Source organism: Sardina pilchardus, chromosome 6 (assembly GCF_963854185.1).
Source record: "Sardina pilchardus chromosome 6, fSarPil1.1, whole genome shotgun sequence".
Taxonomy (NCBI): Eukaryota; Metazoa; Chordata; class Actinopteri; order Clupeiformes; family Clupeidae; genus Sardina; species Sardina pilchardus.
The window spans coordinates 11,852,776-11,865,325 of record NC_084999.1 but is presented as its reverse complement, the minus strand read 5'-3'; the positions used below and the strand labels follow the sequence as shown (position 1 = coordinate 11,865,325).

The 12,550-nt window shown below is 40.5% G+C and overlaps 1 protein-coding gene across 2 annotated transcripts in view; it reads right to left on the bottom strand.

Moving 5' to 3' along the window:
* npr1b (natriuretic peptide receptor 1b) overlaps window positions 1-12,550 on the bottom strand; it is a 54,287-nt gene that overhangs the window by 30,311 nt on the left and 11,426 nt on the right. For both annotated transcript variants that reach the window (XR_009939640.1, XM_062538444.1), the window contains exons 4-6: window positions 7,043-7,230; window positions 3,957-4,070; window positions 585-723 (exon numbers count right to left, since the gene is read on the bottom strand). Coding sequence is in view for 1 of the 2 variants with exons in the window: in XM_062538444.1 (XP_062394428.1) it covers window positions 585-723; window positions 3,957-4,070; window positions 7,043-7,230 (441 nt within the window). In the remaining variant the exon portion in view is untranslated. The remainder of the gene's footprint in view (window positions 1-584; window positions 724-3,956; window positions 4,071-7,042; window positions 7,231-12,550) is intronic.

Genomic DNA, 12,550 nt, shown 5'->3' with positions numbered 1-12,550 from the left:
ACCACTCTACAGCTCAATCGTATCCAGCAACACTCAATAATTCATTCGTCTACACAGGGACACTTTGACTTTGATGAAGAAAGTCAAATCAATAGTTCCAAGAAAAAATAACGCTGAGAGAGAATGAGATTTCTGTAATCACTCCACTATCAACCTCAAATAGGAGTGAAATATCAGACATGGAGGAGTGTTGACACAGGAGGCGCCTTGCATTTGGCAGTTATATGCTATCGACACATGGGAAAGAAGCTTGACAGCTTCTGTACATGTGAAAGTCTTAAATTATGTCTGTGTTTGGGCAGTGGAAAAAAGTGAAGGGAGACATTGGTTGAAAATGCTCCAAACAGGCTTGAAACATGATTTGAGCAAAATTAGATTTCTATCCACTAATCCTGGATTCTTTTGCCTTCTGGTTCCAATCAGCACCCACAATTCACATCAGGACACAATGTCATTCAAAACAGAAAAACAGAGCTCACTGAAAGAGACCACAGCAAACCAGGGCCACAGCAAACAAGGCCGCAGAAAATAAATCCTTAAGGGGGGGTACACACATAAAGATTTTATAAATCGTCCAAACTCACCGTGGAAAGTGCGGTTCCACATCCTCTTGGTGATGTTCTCAGCCACAGGCATCATGCCCTCTCCTCCCGCCATGGACTCATGAAGAGCATGGGCGTACAGCATCAGACCATCATAGAACCCTCCAGAGATGATATTCATCTGTAGGGCAGAGACAAATTACACTTACATACAGTATAGACCATAGACATATATACATATATATATACAGTATAGACCTATGTACCTATATATATCTATGGTATAGACGGTGTGGTGGAACGTTCGGGGTTGCTACGGTAATGCATCTGGCCCTAAATTAACTAGGGCCATAGAACGTTGCTCGATTGTTTATGTTGCTACCGTTAAAAACCGTCTATACTGACCATAGGAAAGATTTAGTTCTCTCGATAGGTCAGGAGACCTTGGTGTGATCTCATTACTAATTCAATAATGTATTGATTTAATCACAGATATTTCTCTAAAAACTTCCTAGGAGAGTAGGAGATTGGAACAGATGTGAGATGAAGCGCTTCATATGCTCCTAAGAGAAACAGAGGATGTAAGAAGGGTGACAGTCAGGCCGACACAGGAGCGTAATGCAGGCAAGGAGTCATCCACAACAGGCCCTAATAATCTTAGGATCTCTTTTTTTTTTTTTTTTTGTTTTTTATGCCTTTAATGGACAGGACAGTAGAGAGAATGACAGGAAGTGAGTGGGAGAGAGAATCGGGGTGGGATCCGGAAAGGACCACGGGGCGGGAATCGAACCCGGGTCGCCGGCGTACGGTGCAGGTGCCCCAGCCAGTTGCGCCACTGCCGGGGCCTATAATCTTAGGATCTCAATGAAAATTCTGAATTCAAGTTTTTTTTTTTTTTATATATATATATATATAAAAAAATATATATTTCTACTACTGGACAACTCATTAGGGCTTGTCCTTCTACTATCCTGCATGCCTTTTTCTAAAGGTATTAGACACATTTCATCTTCATGTGCTTGGTTCTGCTCTTGAACTCATTTCCATCTTCACTGCGCTTGTTCCTGCTTCATCCACTCAGAAACTACTTTCAATACAACTCAAGTGGACACACTTTAATCAAGTGTGTTTAAACTGTTATTAAATAATCTTTAATATCAACTCCTTTCCATTTGAATCGAGAGGTTTGGAGAATTGAGAGATAATCAGAGAAAAAGACCGCACTAAAGGCAGCTTCTAGGCTGGGTGAACCCTGCATGAATTTCTGGCGAATTTGGATTTCATCCGCCAGCTCAGGCTGGAAACCTGAAAATCTATCTCCTCTGTTCCCTGCCAGAACCTTTGGCTCCAATCAGAAACTAGCTTATCCAATAGACGCACTGGATCGTTGGTCTGATTGGTTGAAGGACTATACAAGCGTACAGAGTCATTTGAATGATGCCCATTGATCACGCATCTTGTGCAGTAGGAACACAGCACAGCCTACCATACTAATGTTCAATCTTAAAAGCTTGAGCTTGGTATGGTGATAGCCAGATTAGGCAGCTTCCTTACTGTTGTGCAAACTCATAGAATCCGCATATCGCCAGAAAATATATTTTGCACTTTGGTGTACTGTACTCGTTGTGTGGAAATGTTGGGGTTAATTCAAATATAAAAGATTAATTTGAAGTTCAAAGAAATCCAGTGGGATTTCATTAGATCGTCACAGGTGTGGTGATTTATGTAAGGGTAGTTACTTTCCAAAATAAGTATGTAAAGAGGCCAAGAATAATAACTAAAATTGTTAAATCATTTCAATCCATCTGCTCTGCATTTACTAAACCAACAATCTTGTGGTGGAGAAAGTCTCCACATTTTCTAACAGCTAATAAACGAGAAAAATGTACAGATATTGACAAACAATGCACCGTATGACTGGTATAACAAACACCAGTAAATAATTAAATAAACAAATGGTATAACACATACTGTATGTATCAGTATAACAAAAGAAAACTAGGTGACTACAAGCTGCATTCAAACAGGTAGGAGCCAATTTCACAGAGGATCATTTGAAAAGGAAAGGACAGAGACTTCCACGTTTAGAGCTGCAATGACTTCCCCTGACCCCCCCTTGCAGCCTTTGGATTGATTGATTGATTGGTTGAAAATGGAGTTTCTTTGACTCTCATTTCACGAAATACACCAGAGAGCTCGTGCCGCACCATTCCCGTCTCCTCCTTTTAGCTCTATAACCAGACCTCTAACTCATTTGTCCCCTTATTGCTCACTGAGTGTAGTCGGGTTTTCACCATAATAAACTCAATCTTTTAAGATTGAACATTAGTCTGGCGAGGCAGCGCTTTGTTTTTCTACTGCACTTCGTATCGCTTAAGTTTCGTTTTCGGCGTGTCACCGGCCAATAGCGTGCCAGGACTAGAGTATGGCCGTTTCTGATTGGAGCCAAAAGTTCTGGCAGTAAACAGCGAAAATAGATCTGCTGGTGTCCAGCCTGAGCTGCCGGGTGAAATTCAAATTCTCCGGAAGTTCAGGCAGGGTTCACCCAGCCTACACTGAGTGCTGAATCACAGACGGACTTTGAACCACTGGATGCCCACATCAGGAAGCCCTGTCCTTGCCTGCCTCTTGTCTTGTCTTGTCTTTCCACAAAGAACTTCTGGCCACTTTCATGTCTGCCCAAACAAATAACCACTCAAACCCATTTCTGGTAAAGAGAATAAAAGCACTATGACAGGCGAGGAGGAAGGCCACAGATGCCTTGTGAGGTCAAAGCTCCACGTGACGAAGACTGTGACAACATATCCACTCAAGTCAGAGATGTGCGTTGCCATCAATGACTCAGTCGTCTGCAAGTTTTGCAGCAGATTGAATTCAGTGGTAGATGAATAATGTGGCACAGATTTATTACTCCATACAGAACAATCCCTAAAAAGGTACATACACACTGACAGCAGAAGTGTCCTCAGAGGGTATATTTGGTTTGTTTTTCTAGATGTGGAATCTGCAGATGTATGTCCAATGTAGAGTCACAAAACAGCAAACATTAAAAATGAACATTTATGTGAGTAACTGGCACCATTTTCTTCTTTGACTGTACTTTTCACTCTAGCACTCAGCAAACACAGTCACTTCATTCCTTGAGTTTGGAAGAACACATGAGGCCTGTCTGTGTCCAGTTTTTTTGAGAGAAGGAAACAAACAATCCAGCTAACAATCCAGAGTTCATTGCACATATTAACTACCACAGCTTTCAACAAAAAATCTATCTGTTTCCTCAGTGTCACAGTCAGCATAACAAACCCTCCACTGAAGCATGTATAATTTCCCATCTTTGACACTCCCTCCTTTTTCATATCTCATGATAACTCATCCCATTTTTTCCCTCTGCTTTACAAGAGTGTGTCCTCTTACCAGTGAATCCTCCACGGTGAAATTGAACATCCTCTTGGCATCTGTTTTCAAGTTCATCACAAAGTCTTTGTATTCTGGGTTCTGGGGCTCCGTGTAGCTCAGGATCTTCACGCTCTGTGAGGTTAACAAAAAAAGAAGGCAGATCCTTGGATTATCTTGTTGACAAACTATTAATTCAAGCCATCGCCTCTGATGAAACATTAGTTAATTCAGTAGGAGTTTTGGTCAAAAAGTAGCAAACAGCCTGAAAAGATATGCTAATTCTTACAAACACCAACAACTCACAGGTCAATCAAAGCACTCACAAAATGATTGCTGGTAGCATGCTAACTTGCAATGACAGGTTTACCAGGTGATACCATGATACCAACTTACCCTGTCTCTTTGAGAAACAGCTTCATTACAATGAATAGGACTCCTGACATTCTGAGCTCTACAAGGACAGCCTTACATTATGTAAGTGGTGGGTAGGAATGTCAGGTACATACATCATTCAGAGGTATGCTTCCCCACCACATGTCCTCCTGTGCTCTATCATTAGTAAGGTCCTGATTTATATCCCTCCATTATTAAAACAGTCCATCTTTCTCACTTTCCTTTGCTTTCAAATATATTCAAAGGTGCAGTCAGCGATTTAGCAGAACGTTGCATTTTTGTTTGTGTTTATGTTTATATCTAAATATGTTATATAATGTATTTATTATTAAATTATTATATCAGTTACCCAAAACAATGTACACTATACCTGAATCATGTACCAAAAGTAACACCCCACTACCTTCAGTATTCCCAGAGAAACTCCATGCAAAGTTTCATTCTTGTTAGGGGACAGTCTGCCCCTATTTGTTTCCAGTTTTTCAGAGCCTGTGCTGCCTACAGAGACAGGTTTTTTTTTTTACTCACGGAATGGGCAGCTAGCGGTCGTGAGGAGATGATTGCTGAATGTGACAAAAAAATGTCACTGGCTTGAAATCGCATAATATCTACCTTTTTTCTTGAATTTCCCCTTGGGGATCAATAAAGTATCTATCTATCTATCTATCTATCTATCCTTTTTCGTTTAAGTATATTTTTGGGGCTTTTTGCCTGTATTTGCATAGGACAGTAGAGAGAGACAGGAACCAAGCGGGAGAGAGAGATTGAGTGGGATTGGGAAATGACCACAAGTCGGACTCGAACGTGGGTCCCCATGGGCACTCGGGCCCGTTCATGGCACAAGCACTGTAGCCTGTTGCGCCACAACGCCCCTCATATTATCTACTTTTTACACCTCTTCAGGATCAATCAAACAACAAAATACACACATGACAACATGAAACACATGGCACTTTGTAGTCAAAGTAGACAAATAGATGTTTGATGTCTTAGAAGATAGTGCACAGTGCACAATTTAATCGATTATACTGCAAGTGCATCTATTTTGCATTAAATGACTTAGGGAGGAATAACACTGCTTAACACTGAACACTGAAAAACACTGCTTACACACATACAGTATTAGTAAGCAAGCAAGCAGCGTTGCACTTTCTATTCTCCATTTCTCAAAACTTTGCCTGGTGCTGGTTTTAAAACGATCTATAATCTATCCGATACGTAAAAGCACATTTTACATTTTTGCTCAACAGCGTTTTGTCAGTTCGCCTTCCTAAAAATAAAGACTATCACAAAGAGAACATATATGTTGTTCCACTGCTTGTCTCCCTGAAACACACACACACACACACGCACGCGCACACACACACACACACACACACACACACACACACACACACACACACACACACACACACACACACACACACACACACACACACACACACACACACACACACACACACACAGACACACACAGACACACACAAACACACACACACACACACACACTGCTGACCCTGCCAGAGCTTGGGGTCCATCCAGCTATGGAAACACTCATGAATACAGATGTGTCTTTGCATTTTCCAGAGATTTTCCGCGCACAGACATTTTCCAGACACAACTTTCCCACATCTACCAGGTAGGGTGTTCTGTGGTTGCTTCCTAAGAACTTGTGCAAATCATAAGGCCATAATAAAAATGAAAAGAATAAAGAAAATATAAAAGAAAGTATAAAGAAAAAGGCTTCCGAAAGCATTTCAGTTGTGTTGGAATTAAGCTTTACACAGTGGGATCATGACAAGATTGTTGTAGTGGGGGAGATACTTAAAGACACCGTAAGTGATTCTGAATGATGTCACCTCTGTTTAATAAGTTTAATATGATATGATTATAATGATTAAATTATACACTAAAGAGTGATATAGAGCCTAGAGTTTGCAGGAATGATAATACATAGGCAAAATATTATGGACAAAAATGCATTGGTTTATTTCAAACTTATTTTGAATATTTGTTTTTCATAGACATATCAGGACCCATATATGTACACAGTAATGAAAAATGACTTGCTATGAGCAGCAAGGAGACGATCCTCTGGCCTGGTGTCATTAGGTATTACCACCACGTTACTGCTGGCAAATTGAATTCAATTTACATTTAATTTGCATTAACCATGATAAATTTCCAATTAAATGAATGACTCATCAGTCATTCATGAAAAAAAGTGTTATGCAAAGAGTCAAATAATTACTTTCCATGAATGGAATAGCAGACTTATTCGTAAATATGCTTACCGGTAGTTAAAATGGGTTCCACAATGGACCCCGAAACATTTATGTTTTTTTTTCTTGTGGAATACCACTACCATTGACCACATAATGTTACATTTGAAACATACAAAGACCATAATGCGCTACTCGCATAGCACTCTACGATCTTTCGCATAGGCTGTGGTTCATTGAAGGTACAGACCATCTGTGTCACTCTACTTGGGAGGGATCATTTTATGGCATATGCAAAATATGCAAATCTACACACAATTAAAAGACAAAAATGTTCACCCTTTTTCAATGTTTATTAAGTTTATATATGACGTGTGTGTGTGTGTGTGTGTGTGTGTGTGTGTGTGTACACACACACACACACATATATGATATACATTAACCATTGGTGGTCATGATGCCTCACTTTCACATGTGTGAATTTCCTACCTGAAAAGCCTCTTTGGCAATGGGGTCATCCGGGTCATCCCTAGCCCATGGGCGGGCGTACTGTGAGTTGAGGCTTTGTCCGAACACGTCGATGTAGAAGAAGACATACTCCTCTTGAGGCAATCCTGCCTTCATGAACTGCACCATGATCTGACGGAAGATGTCTGGCGAACAGCAGGCGAATACCACTGTGGACAAGGGAAGAGAGTCATAAAGGTGCACATTCAGATTGTTTTGGTCCTCACAACAGGAGAGCGAACTACATTTGAAACCTCTCTCAACCCAAGGTGGTATACTTTACTTGGTATATGGGCTAAAGACTGCCCTGGGTCATTTCCACCAACAAGTGTGTTTGCTGTCATGAACAACCATCATGGTTGCAAGTAGCACATCAAAGTGTAGTAAAAACCTTTGCATTTAAATTGATTAATTTAGCAGACACTTTTAATCCAAAGTGACTCATGGCAATTATATTAGAAGGGATTACATTGTCCCTGGAGCAACACTACGCTACCACCACCCCCTTTAGATCATTTTGCTAATTCAAATAATTTGAAAGGCCAAAAAATATGACTGCAATGTCTTATGGTGAAGAAATCAGTGCATGTTCTTTTTCTGCAGGAAGTTGTGAAATGTTCCCATGTGGTTATAGGATACGCAGTTCTCCTGTATAGATGCAGGTGTTTCATTTCACATATTAAGCTCATTTCACAATCCAGTCCTGACCTGGAATGGGTGCTCTGTCCAAAGTGAGAGAAAGGATACACAGACACAGGGGTTTGCTAAAGACTGATTGGTGATCCATCAACACACACAATAGCGTAAAAAAAAAATAGGAGATGTTCATGCAATCAGTCAGAAGGAGAAATACCGAGAGAAAGGAGTCTAAAAAGAAGCATCGGTACACATAAAAAAGAGAAAAATGTCATGCCCCCAAGAGCTATACACATGTTCATTTCTTTAATGTTAGGATTTAGGAATGGTAGTCTGCATTGGAACGGAGCTAAGAGAGAAATGGGAGAACAGAAATAAGAAGAAGGGCTGAAAATAGAATAGAGCTGACGACTCACTAGCGAGCGCCTGATAATTGGCTCAACTGAACACCTCCACAGCTCACCAGACTGTTTACTGTAAACAACACAGTGTTAAATATGCATCAAGATTGATGTGAGGCCAATTTCAGCCTCGCATTTAGACCCAAGATGAGAATGGGTGTTAAGCAAGGCTGATTATTATGTTGACAAGGAGACACATGCTGAAGTGAATAATGAGACTAATTGTGAGCCTCAGGTGATGAACGTGATAGAAAGAGCAATATATACATGATAAGATATACTGTAGATACAGCGAGAGAGAGAGAGAGATTGATGGAGGGATTTGAGAGAAAGAGAGAGAGAAATTAGAAAGATGAAATGAGAAATGGGCCTAAATTGCGAGCAAAACAATTAGGGGGAATGAGACAGGAACAACAAGAAATTAAAAGAGGCACAAAGAACAAGTGGATGTAAGGGACAGTCAGGCGACCGACGCCTAAAATAAAGACACGGTGATATGACGACGAAAGCAAGCGGGACTCGGTGTTCTCAATCGGCTCCGACAGGCTCCATTAACCCTGATCTAATCACTGGCGGTGATGATAACGCCATGGAGCTGCTCAGTGCAGCTTGGCCCCCATTGAGAGCCCCTCATTTGCACTGAGCAGCGCAGAGCAATAACCAAAGGCCACTTCTCAGACTTACTGTTGAGCAATGGTGTGGCAGAGGGATTAAGTGTGAAAATACTGGTCTTTCCAACGTATTCAAATGGTAGGCTGGTTGGTTGAGCTACAGGACTATAGTAATATCCTGTTTATTAGCCGCATTGTGTATACAGTACGTAAGCCGCAGGACAGTGTTTTATGCAAGTTAAAAGAAACAAAACCATATTAATACTATATTAACGGCCCCCGTGTATTAACCTCATAGCTGAAGAAATGTTGCAATTTTTTTTTTATAAGCCACGGCTAATAGTCTGGAAATTATGGTAGTAACAACAGTGGAGCACATTCAGGCAACAGGGGGAGATTGGTAGCCTAGCCCACCCACCAAGAGCTTCTTTCAGGGAGATCTAGTCTGGAGCACCATAGCTCATAACCGTTTCCCTCAGACAAGAAAAATGTCAGACCAATCAGTGATGAGCTGGGAAGACAAAACTGAAACGTATTGTGATAAACAGAAGCAACGTCACCTGCAAATGTCAAAAAATGCAGTTGGAAAAATTCAGAAATGTATTCACAGCAAAGGTAGAGTAGACCCACATGGCCCAATGATTTCAAAAGTTGGTGCCCATTGCGATGCAAGTGTTGGAAAAGTTTCCCAATCGATAGTCACTAGACTCTATTCACCTCGAGGACAGAGAGATTGGAGCATAATGGCTGGATTTACAATTACTTTAGTTTCCACTCTGGCAGTGAAGACGATGACACCATGACAACATTAGAGTATGACGTTTACAACAACTGCTCCATGAGCCAGCCGGTTGCTCCCTCTATTGATTGGCAGTCTTAGTTGCCCTTGCCTCTGTGTGAACAGCATCAGAAGCATTCCGTTCTTCTTAGTTTTTGCTTTAAGCAGCTACCAAACTGTCAAACTGTCAACCAATCAAGGACATTAACGGCACAGGCTACCATACTGTATCATTTCATCATGTTTCTCCTTATCTTCAAAAGGTGATATATTTCTGGTATATTTTTTGGTTTATTACTTACTACGTAAGTCACAATCACTAAATTTACTTTACATCCATTATATAGATATCCATTATAGATTATATTATAGAAAACAAAATGTCTCACGATTCTATGTCCACTATATTCCCTATCGGGATAGATAAGGACTCACTTCTATACTATATGCTTATCTGTTCATATCCGTGGACTAAATTCCCAACATGAAGTGGCTCATTAATGTCTAAAACCACTAAAGTGCCTTGTACACATTGGTACCATAAAACCATTTTGAAACACTTTTATTTCAGCTGTCATCAAACCCAGTGTGTGTTTATGTCCACTTGCTATACTCTAAATACCACATGCATCAGATCAATATAGGCATAACTAGAAACCTGTCAACATAAGCCGACAGAAACCTGTCACCAGAACCAGGTCGAAAGTTCAGCTGCTGGCAAGGACACAACACACACGCCTTCATAAACCTGCGTGTGTAAATATGCTTTGTACTCTTGATTGCTTGGTCAACAACAGAGGCCCAATCTTCTCACCATCTTCTAACGGTTAACCCATCAACCTTTTGACAGAGAAAAAGTAGACTCATGTAAAACTCTTCGACACAGAAGTGGTCACGTCAAGAGTTCACATGTTCTGGTGTGACCTGGTTTAATCTATGGTCTATGACCCCTACATACGTACCCCCTATACGAGGGGTGACAAACTCATATTAAGCCGGATTTGTTGAAAGCAGAATATGTGTGGGGCGTCTCTGTCATGGTCATTATCGTTACATACTGTAAATAAATGACCTTTTCTTACCTTAACTATTTCTCTGCACTAGTATCAATGTTGTTTGATTATATACTCCTTCAGTATACCCGCAAGTACAAATAATCTACTGCGCTATCATATCCTGCTCTTTTTTTATTATTTATCTTGAAACACTCTATTTCCATGTCCGTTTTTTTGGCCTCTCCCTCCTGAGGATGGTTTGTAGTGCTAGGTTTAATCAACTTATCATAGACATTGTTTATTGCAAATCACTGAAGACAACTGGATGAGATTAACTTTTCTTCCTTATCTTCCCCTCATACCCAAAACACCTGTACAAAACCTGCCGCAGGGCGTGATCCTCCCCCGGGCCTTATGTTTTACACCCCTGCTCCTGTGCCAAGGGCGTCACTAGACCCAAACCCAACAAAGATACAGCACTTTCCTTCCCTTCAGGAGGTTTGCTGTCGATTTTCCGTTAATATTTCTTACTTCACCATTAGTTCAATGAACACTTTCCCATTTCATATAGTTTGTTCTGTAACTTTACGTCATACACGAGCGATAAGGTGAGTGTAGTAACTCTTACAGTGGAGGCACCGCGCTAATATTTAATTATTGGATTTCTCTTGTTAAACTGCTACCCTACTGGTATCCGGAATATTTTCAGCCAGCTCATCACACCACCGCTGAGAGCTTAGGATCCTGTTAGCGCCATTATTTAATGTTTACTATTTTCATGTAACGTGTGCCTGGTAATGCACACCTAGAAGGGGTTACATTTTATGCAACAGCAACAGATCCAGGGAAGGGCTTTGTGTTTGTAAATAAGGGCACTGAGCAGATTTATTTACCCTTGGATCTATATTTTAACAGCCCTGCTGTCCGTACCTTCTGCCGAGGTTTTTCTGGGAAAAGGGGAAAACAGTAAAAGCACAAGCCGGTGCTATTGTTCAGATTGCAACCACCCCCGGAACTCCCCAAATGAAATGGACAAATTCAGTGCTTTTTGAGTAGAATGAGTACAATGCCTTTCCCCCCCCCCCATTTATAACGTATTATCACAGCTGTCAGTCAAGACATGATGGCAGGGTTTTAATTGGAGTGGATAGCTTCTGAACTTGATTTGAAGAATAGGCTATGTCTGTGACAGCAGTCAAAATCCACTTAACACTTAACCCCTCTGATTGCAGGATATAAAGAAAGCTGAGCTTTTCCTAAAAGGTCAGGTTTCCTTTTTAGTCAATTCAGCAATCAAGTTGCTTCCAATTCAAATGTCAGATTTGGCTTCGCCTTCGAGGTCTACCTAACCTAGCACAGAATAATACTGTTTTATGATCAAAATCAGATTATTGAAGCTATTGCATAAGCAAGAGCCTTCGCTTTCTTTTCTCCTAAATGCATATATGGCATCTTCTTGAATTTCCTACTGTAGCCTATCAAGTAAAATGAGTGTGATTATTAGGGATGCATCCAAACAAGCAATGGCCCATACAGTATAGACACTGTTTGCTGGTATTGGCCTATCAACAAATATGACATTCTGGCCAGTCTGCTGTATCGCATCATCATCTAGCTAGCTAGCTAAATGCTAAATGTTTGTGTTATGGGCAGACTTGGAAATGGTTCATCTATTCTTTTGCCACGGAAATGTTTATTTCTGTAAATTGCCTATTATTAATATCATAATTGACAATAACAACTAAGTAAACAAACAAATAGAAAACATTGGTATCAGTTATTGGCCAAATTGTAATTTTAAACATCGATGTTGTTGGCCCAGAATTTCACAATCAAGAATCCCTGATATAAAGTCATGAGAAACCGTGACCTGAATTCTGAGCAAAACAAATCTGAATTCTAAGCGACAATGTCATTCAGCCCTAAATCTCAAAGGGGCTTTTAGATCTAGATTGTTTCTCAGAATACATAAGTATGGAGGAAGAGAAGGAATGAGAGGGAAATAGTCAGGAAAAGTCACATGTCAGCCCTCTCCTAATAGAGAAAGAGAAAGAGACAGACACACTGCA